Source organism: Aulonocara stuartgranti (assembly GCF_965226115.1).
Source record: "Aulonocara stuartgranti genome assembly, chromosome: 9".
NCBI lineage: Eukaryota > Metazoa > Chordata > Actinopteri > Cichliformes > Cichlidae > Aulonocara > Aulonocara stuartgranti.
Window position 1 is genome coordinate 27,883,535 of NC_138960.1, and position 24,447 is coordinate 27,907,981.

Below are 24,447 nucleotides of genomic sequence, written 5' to 3' on the forward strand. Positions count from 1 at the left end.
AGCCTTGTATTTTGTACAATGCTTGAACACTGCCTCCATCTGACAACAGTTCTCTGCAGGTAGACGGGACACCCCCGAACTGGCAGACTGTGAACCCTCGCTCTCTCCTGAACCACCCAAACAGTCTAGCTCTCATCGAGCTTTCTCTTACATTAAAAAGTTGACGTTTCATATGTGCAATTATCCAGTGAGCCAAAAGTTTGGCTTCACAGGATTCACACCTCCGGCTGTGAGCACAGCAGCCTCAGTGACCTTCTTACCAACCTTCTGTTTGTGTGGGTCAGCTTATCAGGAGAAAGCCAGCTTAATGGGAAAGGAGCAGAAATGTCTTGTTTCAGACACTGGCTGCACAAAGGCCTAAAATACAATATTTAAGAAACATTTTGAACTGGAAATAAGCTACTCTAAAATAAAAATACAAAACTGGAAATGTGAAATTTATGAACATGAAACGTGAGCATTGAAAGGAATCTATACTGCAAGGCAAAGCAATGTGACAAAACCAGGCCTAAGTGTTAGAAAGAGGAGCTGTGAGTGAGATGCAGGCTGTGATAAACTTAATAGAAGCGCAGCCGTAACATGATAAAGCCGAACAAGGTGGACGTCAAACAAAACAAAAAACAAAGAAAAGAAAAGAACAACCATCACTCAACACGAATTAAGGGTGAAATAAGATCCAGTGTGCCACTCTTACCCGCAGACATAGAGGTAACCGTTTTGTTTGAGCAGGACGTCAGTGATGTGCTGGCTGTTAAGCAGCAGATTGTGTTGGACATATCTGGGACGTGCGGCTGAGGTGGCGGCGTCCTCGTGCTCCCCGTGGTCCCTGGAGAAACACACCATGAGGTGGCTCAGGATACCTCTGGACACAAAGCCCTCGAGTTCCTCTCTGGGACAAGACAAATTGCAAGCAGAGGTTATTAAAGTTATTCCTGTAATCTTGGACAGTCTGTTCCTCATTTTGTGATGATTAGACTTGTCAAAAGCAGTCGGGAGGCCTCAGTTTTAGCTGCTGGTGCAGAGCGAAGATCAGGCGATACGTGAATGGGAGCAACTGTGAGAGACAGCACTTTTATGTGCTTTTTACAAGAAAAAAAAACCCCAATTTAATTTAACATTTTTTCATTGGCTGTTTATTCTTTCACATCCAACACTCCCGTGGGATATTTAGCAATGGTTCGCACCATCTCACAAGATCGGAACTACAAACATTTCCTATGAACCAAAAAAAATTTAAAAAAAAATACTGTCAAGCTCAACACCGAACACTGATGGACAAAAGGTCTGAGCAAAAATGTGCCAGACAACCACTTTGTCTTCTTTAACAAGAGAAGTTTGAAAAAAAAAATGGATTTCATAAGCAAGGTCGAGTCACTGTTATAAGCATCTTTTTACAATCAATCCTCCCAGTCTGGCAGTGGGGTGTAACCTTGCTCTCTATCTGTGTTTTGCTTGCCAACTACTTCTTCTTCTGCCTCAGTGTTTTTACAGGGCCTGGGGTGCTATTGGAAGGGAAGGCAGGAGGAAGGTGGTGAGGGAGTAAGGTTTATTGTGGCTCAGAGCATCTTGTTTAAAGTTAAGCAGTCGGAATGAGCAGAAACACACACGCAGACACACGCACACAGTCATAACAGCCCCAGCTCCGAGATCAGGGGTGAAGGTCTTTGCCTCGGGGGGGGTCTGTGTTTTGCAGTAACCCCTAGACTAAAATAAGGCATTTTTTGATAACACAGAGACGCTGTGGTGTGAATACTAAAGGGAGAGGCGAGCGCTGTTGCCCTTTGTTCTATTTGAAATGTCCAGAATTGTTAGTTCTTCTGCAGCGTGTTTACCATCTAACCTTCATTTAGAGATATCATTAAATTAAAAAGAAAAAAAAATTCCTTCGAGGAAAAAATCCTTTGACCAAGATATGTGATTACAAAGTCTGTTTGAACACAGGAGCGACCAGATGAATAACAAGGAGAAGGATTGCCGAGTTTGTTTGTTTGACGTCTGAATATAAATCATCACAGATTGATAACCGTGCGAGCAGAAACCGGCAGATGATAAATGACAGTTGACTTCTTAGAAACACACAACAACCAACAACCCGGGGTTTTATGAGAGCCAAAACCTGCCAGATTCCTCTGTGTGCTTCGACACGTAACAGCCTGTGGCAATTTCCCGGACCCTGACGTGAACCCAGCGGGCCTTCCAGTCGTGTTTTCCCTACAGCGTGAAATCACACGCCATAAAGAGGCTGAGGCGTCGCAGGGAGGGCGGGGGGAGAGGATAAGTGCGGCAGAGGCGAAAGGGGAGGACAGGTTTGATGTGGCATGCAGGCAGATGAGCATGAATCTCTCGCAGGGATGTTAAGTGCTGCGGCTGATTGAGGTGTGTCACGAGCCTCGTTTGTCTTCTGCATTCAGAGCACGACCGGAGGGGTTGGTCACATCCTACCTTTACATTCTTCTTAATATTTATAAGCATTAAAAGCAGTATATGCTTCAGTTTAAATTTAGACCTGTGATTCTGACAGAGGCAGCTGAACTTTTCTTTTAAAATCTGGGACATTATACAAAAAAAGGAAAAACATTACAGACTATGCTAAGAAGGTTTTTGCATTCCAGGGCAATGCCAGACATCAAATTGCACTTAATTTAAGAGAAATCCAGCAGGGATGAATGCAGACAGTCAATTCAACTGCAGGCATGTTGTTCTCATTCTGCTAACCTATTTAAATTAAGTACAACGCTTCATGGGTGGCTCATAAAACACAGACTAATCATATTGGTCAACACTGTGGGGGTATTCATCAGAGAAGCCCACACTGTGAGCAAACACTGCCTTCTACCTGGCTGCGAGTTCATATTTAACTATGAGATAGAGGAAACAAAAGCGAACAAACAACATCCTCTGTGATCTATCCTTGTTTGATTAAGGATGCTAATTCTTTCATGCTTTTTAATCCTGCAAAAGAACTCGATCAGCGCACCGGTGTTGAGCACACGCTCACTGCTGGTACTACCAAGAGCTGATCAATTAGTATGGAGTCAGGAGAGAGAAAAGCCAAAACAAACTAATCAGAGCAAAGATCTCCTCTGAGGCTGATGTCAGCTCAGAAATCAAGAGCGGTGGTTTAATATTTAGTACAGTTTAAATGGATCAAACTTAAGGTAACTTAAGATTGGCGTTAAAATACAACCTAGTGCCTGTGTTGAGATGTTCTCAGTGTTTCTACTACCAGTGCCTTCTGGGACCTCCCCTCCTCCAAGGGACTGCTCTCTTCCCACCCAAAAGAAAAAGAAGGTAAAAAGAAACTGAAGGCTTTTTATGTGAAACTGTTTGATTTCAGCACTGTGTCAGAGTCTGTTCTGTCATTTACAGTTGAGCTAGTAACACTCGCCTCCTCTGCTCCCTGTTACCGTGTGTGTGTCCATTTCATTGTTTGCTCCAGTCCAACTCTCCTCACACAACCAAGATAATGTTACTTGAGATGAACAAAGCTCATTACAGGGAGCGGGGGGGGGGCGGTCCTTCAGATCTTAATTTTTTTTAAAGAAAATAAAGGGCGAGAGAGAAGGGGGGGAGGGGGGGGGACACAAAAAACAACCCCTTCTTCAGTTAAAAAAACAAAAACAAAAACAGAGCCGGGCTGTGATTGAGTAGAACCATTCATTGAGTCTAAATCCATTAGCAAATATTGAATCTGTTTAGGTTTGGCTGTCGACATTTAAAGCCGCTATGGCTAACATAACTGTTGCATTTGGAGGTCTGGGCAGCAGACAAATTAAAGTCTAATACATTTACTTTATTTATCTATTTTTAGCTGTGAATCCTGCACCGTATTTGTTGTGGAAAATATTTAGTATTAAGCTATTAAATGCTTTACCACCACCACATGCTAACTTGCTAACTACATGCTTTTTAAAGCTTTTTACAGCTTTTAAGGCTGTTGAATATAAAAGTGAACCAAAACAGTCAGAATTAGATTTATAGGCTAAAACAATGAATTAAGAGAAGCTAAAAGTGATCCTAATGCTACAGACCCCCTGAGGGAAAACAGTGGATGTTGCCTTTGAAATGGCATTGGAGGGGGAGGGGGGGGGAGGGGAGGGGGGCAAATTGGCAATAACCTGGAGTCTTCCACTAAAGGTTGGATTTCAGTGTAACATGACATTGGTTGTATTTATAACCAGAATACAACCAGTTGAGTGAGTTCTGAGTAGACTTGCTGGGACTGACTGTGTTCACAATCCATTTGCGTTCATAAATTAAATGGTAATTATCCCTAAAACCAACATTAACCACACTATAGAGCCCATGTTTTTATAAAATATACCTTTAGTGGAGCTTTAATATTACATATTTTAATGCTTTAATTTTTAAAATATTATTTGGATATTCTAGGAATTTCCATATAACAGCTATATAAACCAAACCATGTTAAAAGGTCAGAGGATCTTGCAACATTAAGTAAAGTAGCTGCTTATGCATGTTAGTTTTCTTCCCAAACACCCTAGAACATACCCTGAGCATTTAATATACAGATATAGATATATAGAAGTGAATAATAAAACTCACACATTGTACATTCAGACTGCAGTCTTCATTATGCAGGTCACAGATTTTAATACATGGAGAAGTGCAGCAGCAAGGTAAAGAGGGTTATGGAGAGGACTAAATCTGAATCACAAAAGGTATGTGGGTCTGAATGACGACTGAACTGAAAGGAAAAATACACTTTACCGAAACAGGTAGTCTCGGTCTCTGTGGCGGCATCCAAAGAACAGCCAGGTCTCTCCAAATATGGCCTCGGGGTTCGTCTGTCTCTCCTCCTCTCTGAAAGTCAAACAACAGATGTTAGTGGTCAATCAATACAAACAGACACAGGCCCGATGGAGGAGAGTCCTTAGTCACAGCAAAAGGCTAAAGAAGAGATGTGACGCTGTTGAGCACTGTCTGTAATGACAGGAGTGGCACGTGCACAGAGACGACCTGTGTGTTTAAGGAAGGACATTATATGCATTATTAAATTCCACCCGAGCACAGGTTCCATCACAATAAGCAGCTGCTGAAAATGAAACTAGGGCTCAGTGTGTGAGTGTGTACAAGTTTTACTCCTACATTTATGTGTGTCTGTTATTCGGTGCAACAACATAAAAAAAAAACCTGCTCCTGAAAAAGTGATTTCTCTTGTGGCTTTGGAGTTTGGCAAATCTCCCAGAGTCCTTTGCAGGCAACAGCAATGCAGAAACACAAAGCGGCTCTGAGGATGCCGTTATCTGTGCCACACACCTGCCGCAAAGGTGACAGCTCTCTCCCAGATAACAGTTGACCTCCAACCTTTCATGATGCCATCAGTCAGTTGACTGTCTAAAGAGACCGGCATTATCTGTTACCCTAGCTGTGGGTGGGTGATTTGGGGAGGGGCTAGCTGAAGTGACCAACCATGACAAGGGGCTGAGAAATACCACAGAGAGACACTGAGACTGGGCTCTTTGTGCTGCACCGCTGCGCTCCGAGGATACGGTGCCTGTTTCCCTAAATCCCATCCTTTGCTGTTCACAGACAGACTGAATCCTGCTGTGTTTTCCAGCTATCACAAAATGAAAATAGCAGCCAGCTCCTGAGACTAATGGAGGGATATTGTGCTTAAAGAGGTGATAATACTTTTAAATCTGTGCTAATAAGTAATCTAATAAGTATTTCAGCACAAAAAATAAATGACTAACCTCAAAATTAAGACAAAATGAACTACATTTATTGAAATATTTTTAAATGATCTGAATGTTTTGCAAATTTTCACCTACTGGAGACAGTCTGAGTCATCTCACATCTACATCTAAAACTGCAAGATGAGCAGAGACGAAGACTCAGGATGTGGATAAGAAAATCTCCAGGCAAAAGATATTTTTGCATGGAGTTTGAGGCAGTTTTGTGGGCAAGACCTCCATTGAAGGCACAGGTTAGAACTGGACTGGACTGGATATGTTTCATGAGGGAACAATAAATAATCTAGATTGCTTTTGCACAACAACAGCTAATAAGACTCAGGTAACCAAGACGGTTCAAACAGCATGATTCAAACAGCACGATGCAGATGACATAAACAAGGTGGAAACATCTTTGATTGGAAAGGCGAGATGAAATATTCGATATCCACTGCACAAAAACAAAGGTTTAAGTCAAAGCCAGGAAGAATCTAAATTTAGCAGAAGACTGACTGGATTTTATTGTCACTATGCTATTGGATGACAGGTCGCTGAATTGGTTTAAAAAGGTAGAGGACACTTGTATCTGTTTTTTAAAAGATTTGTACTGTTTTAATATAAATTTGAACTCAGCAACACAAAGAAGTCACTTTGGCCTGTAGACCACAAAGAACTCTTAATTACAGTGTTTCCAAACAACACTATGTAAACTGTACATAAAGGTCAGAATCTATGAGTTGCAGGTCTATTAGCCCTCATATTTAATTACAGATTGCATAAAGACAACATAGTGAACACTGAAACTCTGACGTTTTGTTTTTCCTTTTAGAAAACATGCTCATTTTGAATGTGATGCCAGTAATAAATCTCATTAAAAACTCTATTTAGTTATGTTTACCACATTGCAGAAAAGTAACTAAATTTAACACTCTCCAACTGTTTTTTTTACTAAGAAGGCACGCTGCTGAAAAAACATGAAAACCATGGTTCAGCACTTGCTTTGTTAAAATAATTAAAGTATTCCCGAAAAAGTAAAGTGTCTGGATGACAGCATATGCTGCTCCAAAACTTAACTTAGCATTAATGGCGCGCTCACAGATGTGCAAGTTTATAAAGCCATGTGCAATAATGCCCTCCCCCCATACAATCAAAGATGCTCGCATTGAACTGAGTGCCAATAACAAGCCAGATGGTTCGTCTGCTCTTTAGCCTGAAGGACGTGGCGTCCACGATTACCAAAAACAATTTAAGATATTGACTGGCGAGACCACAGGACACTTTTCCACTTCCCCTCAGTCTGTCTTAAATTGACTTGGGTCAATTTCGAAATCTTGTTTATGTATGGATTTCCCTTGGAAGGCACAGATCTAACTTGCAATCCTGGATTCCGTGATAAACTGACACTGAAAAAAGTCTTGTTGGGCCCACGTGGTGATTTTCACAACAGAGATGTGTCTTCAAAGCTGTTCCTGAAGAACAGAAAAATCATGACTGATTGCTCCCTGTATACTGTGATTTTACTGATATGATGTACCACAGATGATGGAGTTCCCAGATTCTACATAACAATACATTTTTTTATCCTGAAATTGCTGAATTATTTGCCCACAAAGTCTTCCAAAGAGCAGTCATACCCTCCTTCTCTTTACTTTGGGAAAAGCAAAATCAATAAATAAACATCTCCATAGGAGTTTCTATTCATTGCCACTCATTTAACTAAAGTGTTGCCAGTTTCTCATTGAGGAATGAAATGTTTATGAAGTGTCTATTTAGGATAACACATCTCTGAATTTCATTTCCTCCATCTCATGTTTTGAAGCATGTTGCTGGCATCTGTGCAGTCTCTGCAGTACACTGAACCAAATAAAGGTTTAAATGACTTGCAAATCATTGCTTTCTGTTTTTATTTACATTTAACACAGCATCCCAGGTTATTCTGGAAATGAGGTTGTATTTTCTGACATTTTCTGACTGGATTACCAGATTCATTACATTTTTTTTTTTTTAAATAATGAAGAGAGTAATCAACTGTTTTGTTGTAGCGCTACAGTAATTAGCAATAGGCAAAAACAAATCAATGCGCAAGTGTGACTGCGAATACTAAAAACAAAGCTTAGCTCTCATTAATTAAATGTAAAGTTGACCAGTAAGTAAGAAAGATTCAGGGAATACATTTGTTTGAACTTTGCGACTGAGACTGGGTAACAGAGCTGTCTGGCTGACTTCATCTGAACGCTCAGATCCCGTCCATTAGCATCCTGGACGAGATTCTTCTGATCTGCAAACAGCCTCAAGTAAACTCATTTTAGTGGGCTCGTCTCTCCTCTCGCCGCCTGCCCTAAAGGGATCAATACCAATATGAAAAACCTGGATTCCATTCTGAGTAGACCACACCGGCGCCTTTCCTTGAATACAAATCACATCACACCACATACCCACACTATAACAGCCTGCAATAAAATCCCAGGGGAATGCAGCATCTACAGAGCACTCCATTTGGGGTCGAAATCAGAGGCGGTTGCCTTTCAGCGCCATTCAGTTGATCAGCAGGAGGGGAAACTGCAAGGGAAGCTGAGGTTAAGGCCTGGTAAACATCACAATTATCTCATATCTTTCATTTTCATCTTTGCAGCTCAATGCGAGTGGCATTGAGTGCATTTTTACATTCTAAAAATACAAAAGAGCCAAAAAACAACAACAGCTTGAGACTTAATCACTGACATTGCATTGCAGAATTACAATATACATCCAAAGTGATGAATTCAAAATGTTTTCATAATACGGAAGCAAGATGCTTAAGCTGCCTAATTGTAGTCAGCTTTCTGTTTGAACTGATAAATGGAAGCTAAATATTTGCTCACACAAAAACACAAACTTTAATACAAATTGTTGTATTGAATGTACCAAATATGCCTACTGGTGCACCTAAAACTGAGGAAAAAAGATTCCTTTTTTTCCACTCCAAAAGAAAAACTTGTTATGTTATGGCTTCTAAGAGGATTAAAGCAAACCACTCACTTAAAATACAATATTTGTTTAACTGTCACTGCTCCCAGCTAAACTGAAAGACGCTGAAAATCACATTCTCCATAAAATCCTTCCACGAACACAACAGCAATCAATACCAGACTACTGGAGGCCCTTATTATAATCTCCTGGTACCACCAAGTGAGCCTCTGACCTTTAGAGACTCTTCTTCTACTTGTTACCAGTGCTACAAACCCGTACAAAGTACTTTTGAAAACAGCCATCGATTAACAGTGGGGGCGAACGAGGGGAGAGGTAGGAAGATCGAAGTGTCCCCGTGTTGTTTTGTTGCTAACAGGGCCCTTCTCGGGCCTCGAGGCAGATACGGCGTCCCGTTGACAAACTGGTGATTGTTATCTCCTATCAGAATGCAGCGTCAGCCGCCGAGGCTTTGTTTGGAATCTCAAGATAGATTGTGCACAATGCCGCGCACCGCGACAGGTTTTTACAATCCTCGAGCAGAATACGCAGCTGGCAGGGGAGAAGATGAGAGACGCAGACGAGGAGAAGCGACTGTCGAGACAGCTGGGATGAATTGATTCACGTGGGCTTATGCTGGAACAGTCAAGAGCTGCGTGATATAAAAAAAAGAAAAGAAAAATAACAAAAAAAAAAAACAAAACAAGTCTTTAAACTGAACTTTAAGGACATATTTGATTAGGAGGCTGAGCGTTATGAACACGCAGCCTTGCAAAAATCAATCAAAATCCTCGTCCGCTGCTGTAATAAAACACTCGAATGTGCTTTTTTTAGAGATTTACATTTTGGAGAGCAATATTTGGCCTCTGCTGTAAGGATGAAAGTAAGACTAATATGTTCATATCAGTGCCTTACATCAGAGCACTGTCCCTCTGGCTGAGCCTTTATCATTAAGAAGAAGAGCCTGCCTGTGAGTGCTGCGACCAGGTCAGTCAGAAAATGTGCTATCTTCATCGCTCCATCCCACAGGCACTAGCAAAGCATCACCCGAGATGACCACTCATCTTTCCCCGAATCTTTGCGGCAGACAATCCACCGCTGCCATCACTTCAGCCGGTCACCTCTCAGAGCAATCACGGGCGGACACCACCCGCCACTACAGAGCAGACATCCGGGGGATTTAGAGACAATTGGAGTTGACTGGGGCACAACCTCATTTACACAAAGCCACCCAAGAGTTAGACATGTCAGTCTGACTAAAAAGGCTTACTGCGCTTTCTGACAATTCATGGTGGCTATAAGCCTGGTTCAACACACAGCCATCAGCCCGGATCACATTAAATCCTTCTGACAGGTCATCTTCTCGCAATCTCGCAATCTCGATTTAGCCATCAATTCAGACAATTAAACAAAATGTCACGTCTTCCTCTAATTGAGAGAACTCTTCAATCACAGACGTACAACGCAGCGATGGTTTAACTAGCTGGAGAGAACTACTGCCTACTAAGCTAACAGTCAATATCCTCCAATCACCTCTTTGGCAATTACAAGCAATGATTTGCTCCAACATGACCACCACCTACTGGAGAATTTACTTTGAAATCAATATCACTCCACGTGCTGCTTTAACTCTTGGCCCTTTATTACAGAAGTCATAAATTTGTGCATCAGAGAAAGTGTAATTTATTCCTGGAGAGATAAGTAAAGCACCTGACATAATCCCTGACGTGATCGCAGCCCTCGCTGCGAGATTTATTATGGCTTATGTGATGTACATGACGTGGTCTTTTTACCGGCTTTGAGAAGGGTCTCATTTAATTGTCTCTGCAGAAAATATGCACAGATGATGAGCACTTAACATCACTTCAACATTGTGAATATTCATTAAAGGCTGCGTAATTTCAGCTGGAAATGTGTGTGCGACACTTCGCACAAATCAGCACATAACCCGATGCTTGACACGGACATTTCGCTGACCCGCTTCAGCTGCGATTTTTGGCGCCGATTCAAGTGCATTATTACATGTACTTGAATCCTCTTGACGGAAACATTTCCAAAATGGGCGATCTCAAAATATGCAATGAGCCTCTTATTTGGGGAAAAAAGTCACTTGTGTTGCAAGCTGATATTCTATTGTGCGCTTAAAAAAACACATAAGCGTACCTTTGCTGGAGGAAGCCGATGAATGGAGCGACTCCGGTGCCTGGGCCAACCATGATGAAGGGCACTGATGGATCAGGGGGAAGCCAAAAAGACGCGTTGGGTTTCAAACTCACATGGATCTAGCATCAAAGGACATTAGAGCGCATTTACAATAATTAGAGTAATTACAACAATGCCAAGGAGCCGCTGTGGGCTTGCCAATCGATTCATTGATGTACTTCTTACTCTAAGATATACTAATGAGAAAACTCATGCGCTGCAATTGAAATCCATAGGGTATGTGGTAGGGAAGACTGCTTCCTCTAAGTTAAACTACTTTACTTTAATTAACCACACACAACTGGCTCAAAGCTCACTCTCTTTACATGTCTGAGCTAGTAAAGCCGAGTTTTCAGAGGGACATAAAACACGTAGTGGAAGCTGTCTGAATCCCTAACGCCCAGCACAGCACAATTTCAAGCCGTTTCAACTCTTGCTTCCCACCCCTTCTAGTACCTCTTGAACTGTAATACTAGAAGGAGAATGGGGCAGTCAACCTCTTTTGCTATTTTACTGGAAAAATCGAAACAAAGACAAAGTAAGGCCCAGTAAAGTGTAGCAAGATTTCAACCTAGCCAGAAGGGTACATCTATTTTTTCTCACCCTATGAGCGTTTTCTTGCAACTCCTACAGCGCTTGTACCAGCAAATATGAGCACTTAGAAATTTATCAGCCAAGACCACAAATGTGCACAATCTACTTTCAGCTTTTTTTTACCCCAGTCTACTCATTACCTTTGGCAGTGCTGGGCTGCTGGACGAATCAGCCTTCCCAGGGAAAACCAGGCCAGGATTGATGAGGTCAAACAGCCAGCCAGTACACAAGCCTCGCCTCCCCGCGGGCCGGCCGGAGCATGCTGGGATCTCTACCACGTTGAAGACAAAATGAAGCTTTCCTGGGTGTCTAAGACGAGAGCTACAGAGATGGCACCACAGATGGTTTGAGATGGAAAAAGGCAGAGACAGGGGGGAAACATCAGCATGTGAGAGTGTGTGTGCAAGGCATACAGACAGTGACAAGCAGGGAGGAAGTGAAAACAGAGTGAAACACAGAGAGGCACAGGGAGAGCAGAAAATTGGGAAAGATTATTTTAGGCCAATTACTTCAGCATGGCCGTTACTTACAGCTACCCATTTCGAACAATGTCAGCTGTTTAGTGATATCTCAGGCACAACAAGTGGTAAAATGACTCAGTTTGGAGGAAGCCTCACAGAGCTTTCACCCACTGTATCTAGTAGTGTTTTTTTGGATCCTACGCTTGAGATTGACATCATACTGTGTATTAGCCTCCTAATAAACACGTATGTGTACATATTTTCTTAAAATCAAACCAGAATGTGATTTCTGCTTCTCGAAGAATAAAAGCTTCTGTCTTATTTGCCTCGATAAAGATGCCTCTCTATTCACTGTCGGCTAGAGCACTCTCGCACACTCTTATCCTTCGCTCTCCGGTTCCTGTGGGCCACTGGAGACCTCTATTGACCACAGCATCAATAATGCAGGTCTCTAATGTCTCTGCACCATCTGATAAACTACAGCCACTCTCTCCTGTCCATTTCCCATCTCTCTTCGCGCGTGCACACACACACACACACACACACAAGCAGCTAAGGGAGAGACTAATGAGAGGAGCGGAGATGTTTTGACATTGCGTTAGATGTTGCTGTTCAACATGAGTCTCAAAGCAAACCTAATGGGCACTAGCTTAAAATGGAGCGCAAATCAATGACTAGCTAAGTGAGGAAAAAAGAAGGAACACTTGGCCTATTTAAACTAAGCACAGCTAGCTAAAGTCTATGCAATATTTAAAGTCCGTTCATTTATGCAGTTTCTTCCTATCAATGAAATCTACAAACAGCCATTCAAACGAATGTATACCACATAATGTGCACGTCTGGCAAAAGGAGTCCAAAACAAGCTTCACACAGATACGAAAAACTTACATAAAGTGTCTTACTAAAGTGTCACGCTGCCAATTGCCACCAGAAGAGCTTCGCTGTGCCATGGCACGAATTCTCTGAAACTCTACCGGAGAGATGAAACACACTTCTTCCAAAGATACTCCCACATTTGGTGATGGAGACTGCATCTAACACGCTGAACCCAAAATCTTCCAAAAGGTGTATATCTGGCTTGAAATATTGCAGCTACAAAGGCCACACCATATGATTCATATAATTTTCATGCTCTATGTCCCCTTGTGCCCCAAGGAGGAGAGACTGTCATGCTGCAAGAAACAACCCATACCAGGTAAGAAATATTTCTTCACTAGAGGTGGTCACTCATAGCCAACACAATGCCCTGCACACAACATAGCACGCCCCTGGACGCCCTTGCTGTAGGTATAAATGTTCAGGTTTTTCCTTTAATTTGTCACCCTACACAATTCAAATGACTATTACTTTTTAAAGTTCTTTCTAAGTACCTCAACAAATCTGATTTTATATTAATGCCAGATTTTATTAAGTTAACAGAGCTTCTCTCTCATGTTATTAACTCCCACTCCCTCTCCTTAACGCTCTTAATGTCTGATAATTTGAAAGCTCAATCCACCCCGTGAAGGGATTGGCAAAATAGCAGATCTCCAGTGGATGCTGTTGCATTTCCCAGCTGCCAACAGAGCAAAATCAATATTTTATCATGCAAACCCAAACTCTCTTGTCCAGCGGTGCCTAATAAACAAACCTGGGCATTCAGTGATATATCATGATGCATGCGTAGGAATAAAACAGCAACAAGACTTTCAAAACAAAGTTAGGCAGCTATGAGACCAAACAACACACACACACAAATGGATTTCTATTATACTTGTGTAACGCAGTATTCATGCACAGCCATGTAAAATGTATATGAAATCACGATACCATATTTACTTGACGCACCACCACCACCACACACACCCCACCCCCCAACGAAACTGTTCAGCATTAATCCAGCCCCAAACCAAACAGGATAGTTCTGTTGTGCAGAAAGAAAACACCAGCTAGCGTTTAAAGATTTAGTCTTCCAAGACCACTGAGAATAAAACAGACATACTTGGGTGATAAAGCACACTTGTGCAGCTCTACAGTACAAAGCGTATTCTTCAGTGTAATTTTCTGTCACCTTACCTGGCTGCTGAATAAGGCCGGGGTTGCAGTTTTGGCAAATGCTCTGAAAGGCAAGCACAAATGTCAATCACCGCGCTGTCTTGCTAAGATTTGGTTACGCAGTCAATCACCACAGAGAGGAGACGAATTATGTGAAAGTCATTTCGGTCCATTGAAACGTCCTACCTACCAATCTATCCTCAGTAACCCCCCACCCAGGTTACAGTCTTGTTTCTAGGACACACTTCTATATTTATGAAATTACAAACTCAGGGTTATAGAATCCCAAGTGTCCAGATGTGGCGCCAGTAGGAAACAGATTGCTTATGCAGACCTTATTTCAATGCCAGCCATGAAGGTGCCCTCTTTTGGGTAATATGTCGCACACATTGTATATGCGAGGAGGTGTCAGTTACATCGAGAAAACTTTTTTTTAAGAGTTTGAGATAACTTTTTTACCTGACAGCAACAAGATATGCCATTCTCTATCCAGTGCCCAGCACCACTGATTAGACGCTGGCAAAGAGAGAGATTGAGAGTTGTGCGACGTGCTTGCTGTGCACTCGCTACATTTTATTTGTATCTCGGTGATAGATGAAGCCGGACAAGTAAAGCACCACCATATGTACCAGCTGAGGCTGTACAATAACACATTTTTCTGCTAAATTGCCAGAGAAACAAACAGCTGGTCTAAATCTGCTCTCTCCTCTCTTTCTGGAGTTCTCTGACATCTAAACAGCTCAGAGGTTTCAGAGAGACAGCTCCGCACTTTGACGTCCATTTCATCTCTTTGCGCTGAGATATTTTAAACAAACGCAAAGGCTTTGCTGAAACAGCAGTTAGCTACTAATAATTTATCCACATACTCTCAGACACTGAAAAGACCAACAAAACTGAAAAATAAAAACAGGGCCAGGGACTAACATCAGTTTTAGACAGTAAAGAACAGTCGGCTAATAAAATAAACTAAATAAAAGCAATGCACATGTTTTTTAATACATTTCCTAAGAAAATAAAGATATTTAATGCTTGGTTGCGATTGGGTTTTTAACCACTTTAAGTACAGTGAGTACAGTGAAGTCGTTGTCATGTTTGGGAGCCCAGTTTGGGATGATTTGAGTTTGTAACATTGTGTTATCCTGCTGGAGCAACAATAAGAAGATGGGTACACTGTGTTCATAAAGGGACAGACATGTTCAGCAACAATACTCAGGTAGGCTGTGCTGTTCAAACAATGCTCAGTTGGTGCTTAGGGGTCCAAAGTGTGCCAAGAAAATATCCCCCACACCACTACAACACCTCCAGTAGGGTAACCAGCACCCCAAAGGCAAGATGGATCTATACTTTCATGTCGTTTACACTAAATTAAATCCGAATGCTGCAGCAGAAATTAAGATTCATCAAACCAGGCAATGTTTTTTCAATTTTCATTGCCCAATTTTGGGGTGCCTGAAAACCGCACCCTCAGTTTCTTGTTCTTAGCTCCCAGAAGTGGCAGCCAGTGTGGTCTTCTGCCGCTATAGCCCAACTGTATTGTAATTGTTTCATGACCTGCCATCTTAGTGAAGCATTGAATTATTTCCACTATCACAGAAAATCAGATGTGTAAAGAAAACCTGGAAGATTAGGTTAAAAAGAGTATTTTATGGGGAAAACATATTCTTTTCTTTGATGCAAATTTAACTGAAAGGGCAGTTTTGCATGTCAGTATTTGAAAAGCTGCATAAATATACTCAATAAAGAGATTCCTTGTTATATATTTGAAGTCGGAGAAATAGCAGTGTCTTGTATTTCTCTTTGAGATGCCTCCAATATCCAGCACGACTCATAATATTAAAACTAGCCGGAGCAAAGAGGACTTATATTCTGAAAGAAGTCCAAATGTTTCAGACTTAGAGGCTTAAAATGTATTAACGTATCACAAGGTGAGCCAAGATTACAGGACGGCCTTGTTTAGTTGTAATCAATGTGCATGTACTGGAGGTACAACCCACAGTGAATCATCTGTAAATAAATCTTTAGAGATAATTAGAGTAGCTCTAATTATTTATTTATTTATTCAGCGTAGCGCTGCACCAGAATGGATAAATAAATCGTTCCTGTTTTTAAAGTTTCTCAAAAACCAACAGTGAGTTGCTGCTTAATGGGACAAATCCTCACATACAAAATATCTGAGGATCCTTTCAGTCAGTGCAAGTGTACACCTCTCCATCAGAGGGTGTATCGTGTATGTTAGCGCTATCCTCCACAGCTGTGCAGAGCTTGAGTTGCTGCCTTTCTATCACAGAGTGACAGCACATGTCTGAATCAGAGGACAATCAATCCATCATCTCGCATCACTGCGCTGCAATGATACTGGTGGTAGATACAGAGGATGGATCACTTTTAAAACCCTCTGAATGCAAAGCTTTTTTGTCGCAGTCAGTGGCTTGAAGATACATTTTTAAATATGTAATCCAAAAAAGGCTTAAGAAAAGAAAAAAAGAAAAAAGCACAGTCCCAAGATCCCCACTATGTTTTCAGCGGTATCATCGATCATAGTGCACAACAATATAATCTATTTCATCTCAAAAGTCTCTGTGCTGCAATTTATATGCAGAGGTACCATTTTAGTAGAATAAATGAGATAGAAATGTGGTTGCACATAAAAGTATATACTTCTCGAGATTTATGGAGAGTTTCTTTGGCTGTGCATGGAATTAGAGAAGTTGTTAGCATTAAGGCGTTAAGTGAAATTCTCCTCAGGAAGGTTTTTGCAGCTTTTAATAGCCTGCAAATGCTAATTTCAAGTTATTTCTGAACGAAGGACCTGCTAGCTCATGGTTTTCCGAAACCATTTAAACATTTTCTGTGGCGTTTTTATTGCGACTTAAGTGAATAAAGTGGGAATAGAAGTGATAAGCAATCAGTTCTCTGTGGCCAAGAAATTTCATTTTAAATTTAATGCTTTTCCTCAAAACAGAAGGGCCAATAACCTCTTGGGATACAGACATATTCCCTTTACTTTACTTTAGTGAGGATTATTTTGTTCTGCAAGTTTAAGTCCAGCAAAAAAGTAAAAGAATAGAAAAGAAAACTGCACCTTGGTACGATTTCATTTGAGGTCTGCTGTAAAGTAATTGAAAAAGATGCTCATGGACAGCATTCAGTTCCCAGGGGCTTTGACCCCAAAGTTTTTATCTAACACTCTGTACGAATCAATGAACTATCAACACGACATCTGGCTCTGAAAAGTGGGCATCTTTCTCAATTTAGACCCAGCATCTACTTTTGTAACCAGCCTGCACTTGGCCAAAGACATGTGGGTCCAGAGACATCTCTCCTCATTATTTACACTTAGTGTAAATCAGCCTAAACCCTAATCAGCAAATGCCTGCCCTTCAGTTGAGGTAATGAACCAAGAACACTGCAAAAATACAGCAGTGTACTTTAACAGCGACACCCTGAGTCAGAGTTTACCATTAACCTATGATCCAAACTGACCCTGTGCATTCGTGTCCTTGCAAAGCTCAGTGGTTTACCAGTATACCAAATAACAGCTGCTGCCCTGAGGGGTCTGCAACGCCGCATTCTTCACGAGGGCACGGTTGTCCCCGTTGCCAATTTCTGCATCAGTTCACCAGAGTAAAAGGTGCTGTGGTTGGCAAGTAGGCCTAAAATAGCTGACATTGGGGTAGGCCAGGAGCTGTGACACAGCTGTTTTAGAGGACAGCTCAACTTGTATATGAAGCTGTAGCCAACTAATTTCACTGTCTGCTAAGTTTCAGTCAAAGCTTATTAGATCTATACTGAATGAATGACCAGCCAACTATCTTAATGAGCTGAAAGGAAAATGTTAGTTTCTTACCAACAGTTCACACCAAGGGTCAAAAAAAAGGAGACGATAGGTGGCAGACAGCAGGGGAAAAAAAATCATCAATATTATTAGCACAATGCGAGATCATGGATAAACTTCAAAATATATATCTTGACTTGATATATATCGTTATATTTACAAAAAACTGGAAACAAAACAATATTGGAGCTGCAGATTTTAAAATGAGACGAGGAAGTGAGCGTTGACCCTTTGGGGAGCCTCTTGATGCCCTCTCTCTGACTGTTAGGTATAATTAAATGCTCTGACCAAATCAACCATGAGCCTGTGCTCACAGAACAGGGCTTTACTAAGGCTACAGTGACCCCTACTGGATGAAAATGATCCAGTCAGACAAACTGAATCACAAAAGACAGAAGGCAGGCGCGACAATAACACGAGGTGTTATTAAAAGTGAAATAAATAGTTCTCAAACAAATAATTCCACTGACACTTAGTGCGGGTGCAGTCAAAATCCCACTCTCACGTCAATCACTGTAATTCTCCTTCTCTTTAAAGCAAATTGAAAACTTGTTTTAATTAAACATGCAAGTTTGAAAAAAAATGCAATGATTTTTTTGAAGACACTGGAAAAATCCAAAACATAAAATACACTTATCTATGATAATAGGTCAAAATTATGACTAAAACTGATTTTTATCACACTGTGTATTTTAGAGAGACTTTCAGAATCCCCATTAAAACCTGGAAAAGATCACTTTATCAATGATGATTATACGCTCTGTTAGTCGGTGGAAAAAAACAGAAATTTTCTGTCTGAATGAGCTAAGAGGTGGGAGTCTGACCTATAAGGAGGCTGAGAGGAGGTGAGCAGGATGGGAAGGCTGTAAGAAGCTCCAAAACGCTGAGGCTCGGGTCTCTCACATACAGGTTGTAGTCTGCAGCACCTTGTTTACTGCAGAGCTCCTGCAGTCTCCTCCTCTGCACGCTGTCCCCTGTATGCTCCACCAGAGCTCGCAGAAACGCCTGACAGAGACACAGAAATCAGATGCGCTGTCACCCGAAGCTGTTCTGCACCTCCGTCAGCCACAATTGTCGTGACTTTTACAAAAAGGAGAGCCAGCCACACTGTACACAAAGTCTGAAATCTAAACAGGTAGACCCTGACTCCAACCCCATTATGTAGTACAGCTATTTTAATATGCACAAAGCCATTTCTTCCACTACAAAATTATAATTTTCTTTTTTATATAAAAAAGAGAAAAAAAGGCCTTTAAGACGACTGAGAAACTAGCAGAGGCGAAGAAGCAATCTTTTAATTCTCAAACAAAGTCCTAAAAATCGATTAATGCAATCAATTACCCAGTTACATTTGCAGAGGACATGCTGCGGTTTAATCGGCATTTCATTCGTTTCATTAGCAACTGCTTGTTATTTTTATTGTAGGCAGCAATTAAAATAAAAAGATTAAAGGGATCACAAAGAAACATTAAAACGCTTCTGCTTAAAATTTAGTCTGCAACCATGAATCAATCAGATGCTGTAATCTGAACTTTAAGTATTTGTCAAGAAGTGCTCTGTATAATCTCAGTGATTCATTACAGCTTTGACTGCATGTATGCAAAGATTTGTGGCACGTTCTTCACTGCACTGGATCGAGTGTAACATTTTTCTCAGCAGAATTGGAGAATCGGGATGTACAGCTATATCTCCCTGTGTTTGATGCTGCTACACATAAGACTGGGAAGTCTCATTGCCAAAGAACCAGAGGTTATTATCTTTCCCGATCCTAAAAAAAAAAGTGAAGCTTAAAAATTGCTGGCTTTAGTGAAACAGCTGAAGTACATTACACAGGCAGGTGTTGTAAAATAAAACATTTACTGTCTTGTAAGTCTTTAAACAACACAGTGGCAGGGAAAAAAAATCTATTTATGTGCAGGAATTTAATAGAGGAAGCTGTGAACAAAACGTCTATAAAGACTTCTGAGGGAACTGAACTGAGTGAAGCCGTTAACGTTTAAATGTTCTACATCTTTCTGACACTTTATCAATTTTTTGGGTGCAGTTCAAAAAGAGTCTTTAAATAAAATCCAAGCAGAATTCAATATATAATGGCTCGCTAACTTAATTCATGATTATGACAAAGCAACTTTTTATTGCACAGGGTTTTATAAGCGTGTCAGATATTTTGAAATGCTTAACGAGAAAAAGGAACCCATCCGTCTTTTTTCTTCCACTTATCCTATTCTGGGTTGCAAGATGGAGCAGTGGAGCCTATGCCAGATATCAAAAGGAAGAGGCGGGGCTGCTAGTTGCCAGTCTGTTGCAGGGCTAACACATAACACCTACAGTCAGTTTAGAATCATCAGATAACCTAAAATCTCTTTAGATGCCTTTAGACTGTGGGAGGAAGCTGGAGTACCTGGAGAGCGAGCATGCAAACTCAGACCCAAGACCTTCTTGCTGTGAGGTGACAATACCAACCACTGCTACTCCCAGAAAATGTAACCTTTTTAAATAAATGCAAACCTGTAGTGTGCGTGTATCATTAAATATAAATTGTGTTTTAAATGTTGTGCGATTTAAGGGTTTCAAAGGGAATCGAGCACTGGATTCAGACCAGTATTTACAATGACCTGCTTATCAGAGCTTTAGGGTTATTACCATATACTGTCATGTTTTCTGCAAGTGTGTAGTGAAGAGTAAATAACTGATACAGCTCATGCCAGATGGAATTTTCTTTTCACTTTTTCTCTTTGTTTTTCATTAAATAATCACTTAAGCTCTCTAATTAAAAAAAAAAACAAAAAACAATCAAAATAACAAGATGATGTGAAAATAATAACTTCACCATTAACAGTTTCTAATGAATCACATCTAAGGAATCAGAGGAAACTACCGCAGGCCACATCGCCAGCCAAAGCTCACAAACTGACGAAAGCTCAACACTTGGGCAATTTGACATTTTCACGCACCAAATGTGAACTTAATTTTAACGTTTCAACAGAGGGATCACGGAGGTTAAATGATTATTTCAGCTTTGGACCAGGACTTAGTAAATCCAGCCTTGCCTGAGCGTATTAAACCAAACTATACAAACACCTGCAAATCTTCTGGGTCCAGACCCGCTGCTGACTCACACTACTCGACACATTTTTCTCCCAGCTTTGACACAACAAATAAAAACAACGTGCAGGTAGCGGTGTCAGAAAGACACATTCCCTTTATTATGCTAAGACAGTAAAATAACAAGCAGATTGTCACATGAAAAAGTGACTTTGTTTATGCAGCAAGTAGCTGCAAAGCAATATAGGGAAAATGGTACCTTCTTAGGAACACTTCTGATCTCCAGACACCATGTGAGCAAAAACAGGAGAGAAACAGTCTGTGGGATGTAAGGTGGCACCTGGGCACCTTTAAGAGGGGAAGAAGGAAAATTAAAAGGATGAGCTTAATGGGGTCCATATTGTGTGTTATTTTCAAGAATGTACCAGTTGTAGTATTACCTTTTTTCTTAGTGTCTTTTTGCAGAGAAATATTGACATGGTGGTTCCTTTGGCTGTGAAGGCCCAGCCTGTGGAGCATGTGGTCCACGTCTGCGGCCCTGTTTGGGCAGAACACATCAAAGGAATCCCCTGGTTGATAAGCCAACACTGGGTAAGCCTGAGAATGGGGAAAAAAGAAACTTACAACACTGAACTTGCAATCTAAATCTTTACTGGGGATTAATTAAAGCTTCATTTAAATGAGCATCTTTTCTCATGCTTACAGAGATCTCCAGTTCCAGGAGAAGTGCTGTCTTGACTGCATCTCCACTGGTCAGTTGAACTGCCTTGGATATAGGCACCTGATGAAGAGCCTCTTTGTTTAATGGCCCCACAATCTAAAAATATATATAAATAAAAAATTAGTGGCCAGTGAAGGAGGAAACATGGGCTAAATCCAAGTTCTAGCAGCAAGAACATCCATCACCTCTTCCATAGTGTCCACCTCCTGAAGAGAAACATCTAGATAGGTAGGAGGCAGAGCAGGAACATTGAGCGAGGACTCAGACAGGGGTGGCATGGAGCATGACAGTGAATGTGCCAGTGCAACGTGGGGAACTCCAGTTTCCTCTGTGTGTGTTTTTGATGCTGATGTGGAAACACTGGCAGCGTCACCAGACTGGGATGCCAACCCAGGGCTCCCCGCAGGAGAAGCTGGCTTGAGATCAGAAGCGGCAGAAACTGAAGATGAAGCAACAGATGCAAATTTGGAGTCCGCGGGTACAGATGCTCTGACTGACTCGCAGTTCTGCTGGTCAGCGATGCTTAAGAGGTTCAGTTGGACATCTGGAACTGATGAATCTGGAGTTTCTTTGGTTGAATCCTCTGGGCTCTCTTTCAAGTGAGCTGTCCCAACAGAAGCCATTTTTGATAAGGATTCTTTGATAGCTTTCCACAGTCCCCCAAGCCAGGGATCCACAACCAACTCCAGCCTAGAGAGAACAAAGTTCACAAATGACAGCAGCATAAACAAAAGAAAACAAATATGGGTTTAATGTGTCTGCATGTGCTCTTAAAGATGGATGTTTACATTTTCTTTCTCTGCAAAACTTACCCTATACCATCATCTGCATAACCCGTAGCATAGAATTGCTTGGCTCCGAGTTCTTGTAGACGGCGCTCAATGGTCTTGCCACAGTTGCAGAAATTTGCATAATTTGTGTCTCCTAAAGCTGGAGCAGACAGAGGGAAACAGATTGAGACTCTCCAGCAACTGTTCAGAAAGTAAACAGCGCAATGCTCTGCATCGTGATGATATAGACAAACATGTTTTTCAAATTAAACTCCCATACGGACAGATGAGCTACAAGGAGCGCTACCACAGACCCTTATAAAAGAATTTACCTAAAAGTGCATAAGAAAGGTGCTTATAGTGGTCAGTGGAGAGGGTCTTCCTCTTGATGCGCTTTACAAATTTTAAGGCATTATCCGGCGGTTCCCCATCTCCAGTAGTAGAAACAACAAAGACCACTGGGGCACTCTCCTTCTCCAAATTGTACTGGAACCAGTTATGTGAATGACGAGAGAAACACAACCATCAGTCAGCATCATATTTATTAAAATGTTGTTGATGTGTTGTTTGGTATCATTTTTCTTATATTAAACTTTTTTAAACTATCGCTGAACTGAGGGCGACTTGGTAAATATTTTACTTTATACAGATATGTACTTCACCTAAAGTGATTGTATTTGTTTTATTGACATATTTATGTTGTTAATTGTTGTTGATATTTATGCTTTTATGGTGTTAGAGCCTTCATGTGTTAATCTTTTTCTACCATTCCCAAACTGGTGCCTTTATGGTAAAAATTCCCTTTATACAGATGCTAATAAAGCAAAGAAGAAAGGGACAATATCTTCATTATTTGGGAAAAGTACATCACAACACACGACTAAGATCGCTACATAAATGAAAACTAGAATGTACCTTCTCGTTCTCATTCAAGCAACTGAGATCAGCAACCAGCCCGTGCTCCTCCGCCTCCTCGGCTATCCCTTCTGCTATGGACTGGGCTTGGCCCTTCTGAGACCCATACAGGACCACAAACCGAGGCTTCACTTCACAGGGCATGCTAGAAAATCCATACAGAAACGAGGTCATTTGTGCAGTGTGTTTATAACTACATGACATTTTATAATTAACAATTTTCACAGTAGACCATGGCTGCTCTGATCGTGTGTCTCAGCAAGGACTTAGTGCACACAACCAGGAGGCTAATGCTGATTCATTTTTATGTTTACAAACTTGCTATGTCCACTCGGGTGTGAAGGGTTGTCAGCGCAAGCATGATGCCAAAATTATGTAAAACAAAGATCAAGCAACAGATGCAAATATATCATTACTCATACCTAGTACTAAGAAGTCGATTTGCTACCTATGCTTACCTATGTTACCACAGCGTACAAAGGAAATCAAAGGAAGTGTTTGTAGACCGGCTCTAACTGCATATCTAGCGTATTAATGTAGTTCTGATCACAAACATTTGTGCTTGTAATCTGTGGTAAACATACAGAGGCGCATACAGTAATTTCAAAGATACATCAACACATAGATGGACTTAGTGGACATGACAGTGACCGTAATATTTTATTTTTTCTAAAGGTAAGGAAAGAAAAACAGGTAGTCTTTACAGGTGTTTTGGCTTACCAACATCCGTGAACATTTGACAGGTGACAGACAGACTGCCACAGAACAACCTTCGTAGCTTTCGCAGCCCTGGACACCACCATCAAGTAACCGGACGTTACGTCATTTCTTGACGTTTAGAGAAGTTACCATAATAGTGCACGTGGGTATTAGCGTGCTGTTTCATACGTTTCATGCATTTCCGTGAAAAGCAGCGGGTTTACATTGATAGCAAAGTTACAAGTTTCGCTAAAAGTTAGTTAGAGGCGACAGCTAACAACTTAATTCTGACACATCGCATTTAGGTCACGTTGTCAAAGTATAAGTCCCGTCTTTAAAACACGAATCTTTGTGAAATATGCTTATATGGAATTAAAATCAGATATATCTAGTGTATTCAGTTCTCTGTGGGTGTTTACCTTTACAAAAGTGCGGTGAAAATCATACAGTAATATGTCCTGCCCTTCCCATGGAATTTTATAATATTGTCACTGCAATTCACGCGAGACCAGGTCACAGACTGAGATTG

General features: G+C 41.1%; 1 protein-coding gene and 1 long non-coding RNA gene across 5 annotated transcripts in view; both read right to left on the reverse strand.

Moving 5' to 3' along the window:
* mtrr (5-methyltetrahydrofolate-homocysteine methyltransferase reductase) overlaps window positions 1-24,431 on the reverse strand; it is a 30,153-nt gene extending 5,722 nt beyond the window's left edge. Inside the window, exons 1-14 of one of the 3 annotated variants that reach the window (XM_082546510.1) lie at window positions 24,338-24,431; window positions 23,220-23,364; window positions 22,637-22,790; window positions 22,347-22,464; window positions 21,720-22,224; window positions 21,517-21,630; window positions 21,254-21,410; window positions 21,073-21,161; window positions 18,593-18,773; window positions 13,955-13,997; window positions 11,579-11,759; window positions 10,806-10,924; window positions 4,732-4,824; window positions 695-889 (exon numbers count right to left, since the gene is read on the reverse strand). In XM_082546510.1, coding sequence (XP_082402636.1) covers window positions 695-889; window positions 4,732-4,824; window positions 10,806-10,924; window positions 11,579-11,759; window positions 13,955-13,997; window positions 18,593-18,773; window positions 21,073-21,161; window positions 21,254-21,410; window positions 21,517-21,630; window positions 21,720-22,224; window positions 22,347-22,464; window positions 22,637-22,790; window positions 23,220-23,363 — 2,093 coding nt within the window. In that variant the 5' untranslated portion in view covers window position 23,364; window positions 24,338-24,431. The other 2 variants (XM_082546509.1, XM_082546508.1) reach the window with 2 other exon arrangements.
* The window catches only part of LOC309714249, a 239,549-nt gene that overhangs the window by 63,838 nt on the left and 151,264 nt on the right, over window positions 1-24,447 (reverse strand). The window lies entirely within an intron of this gene.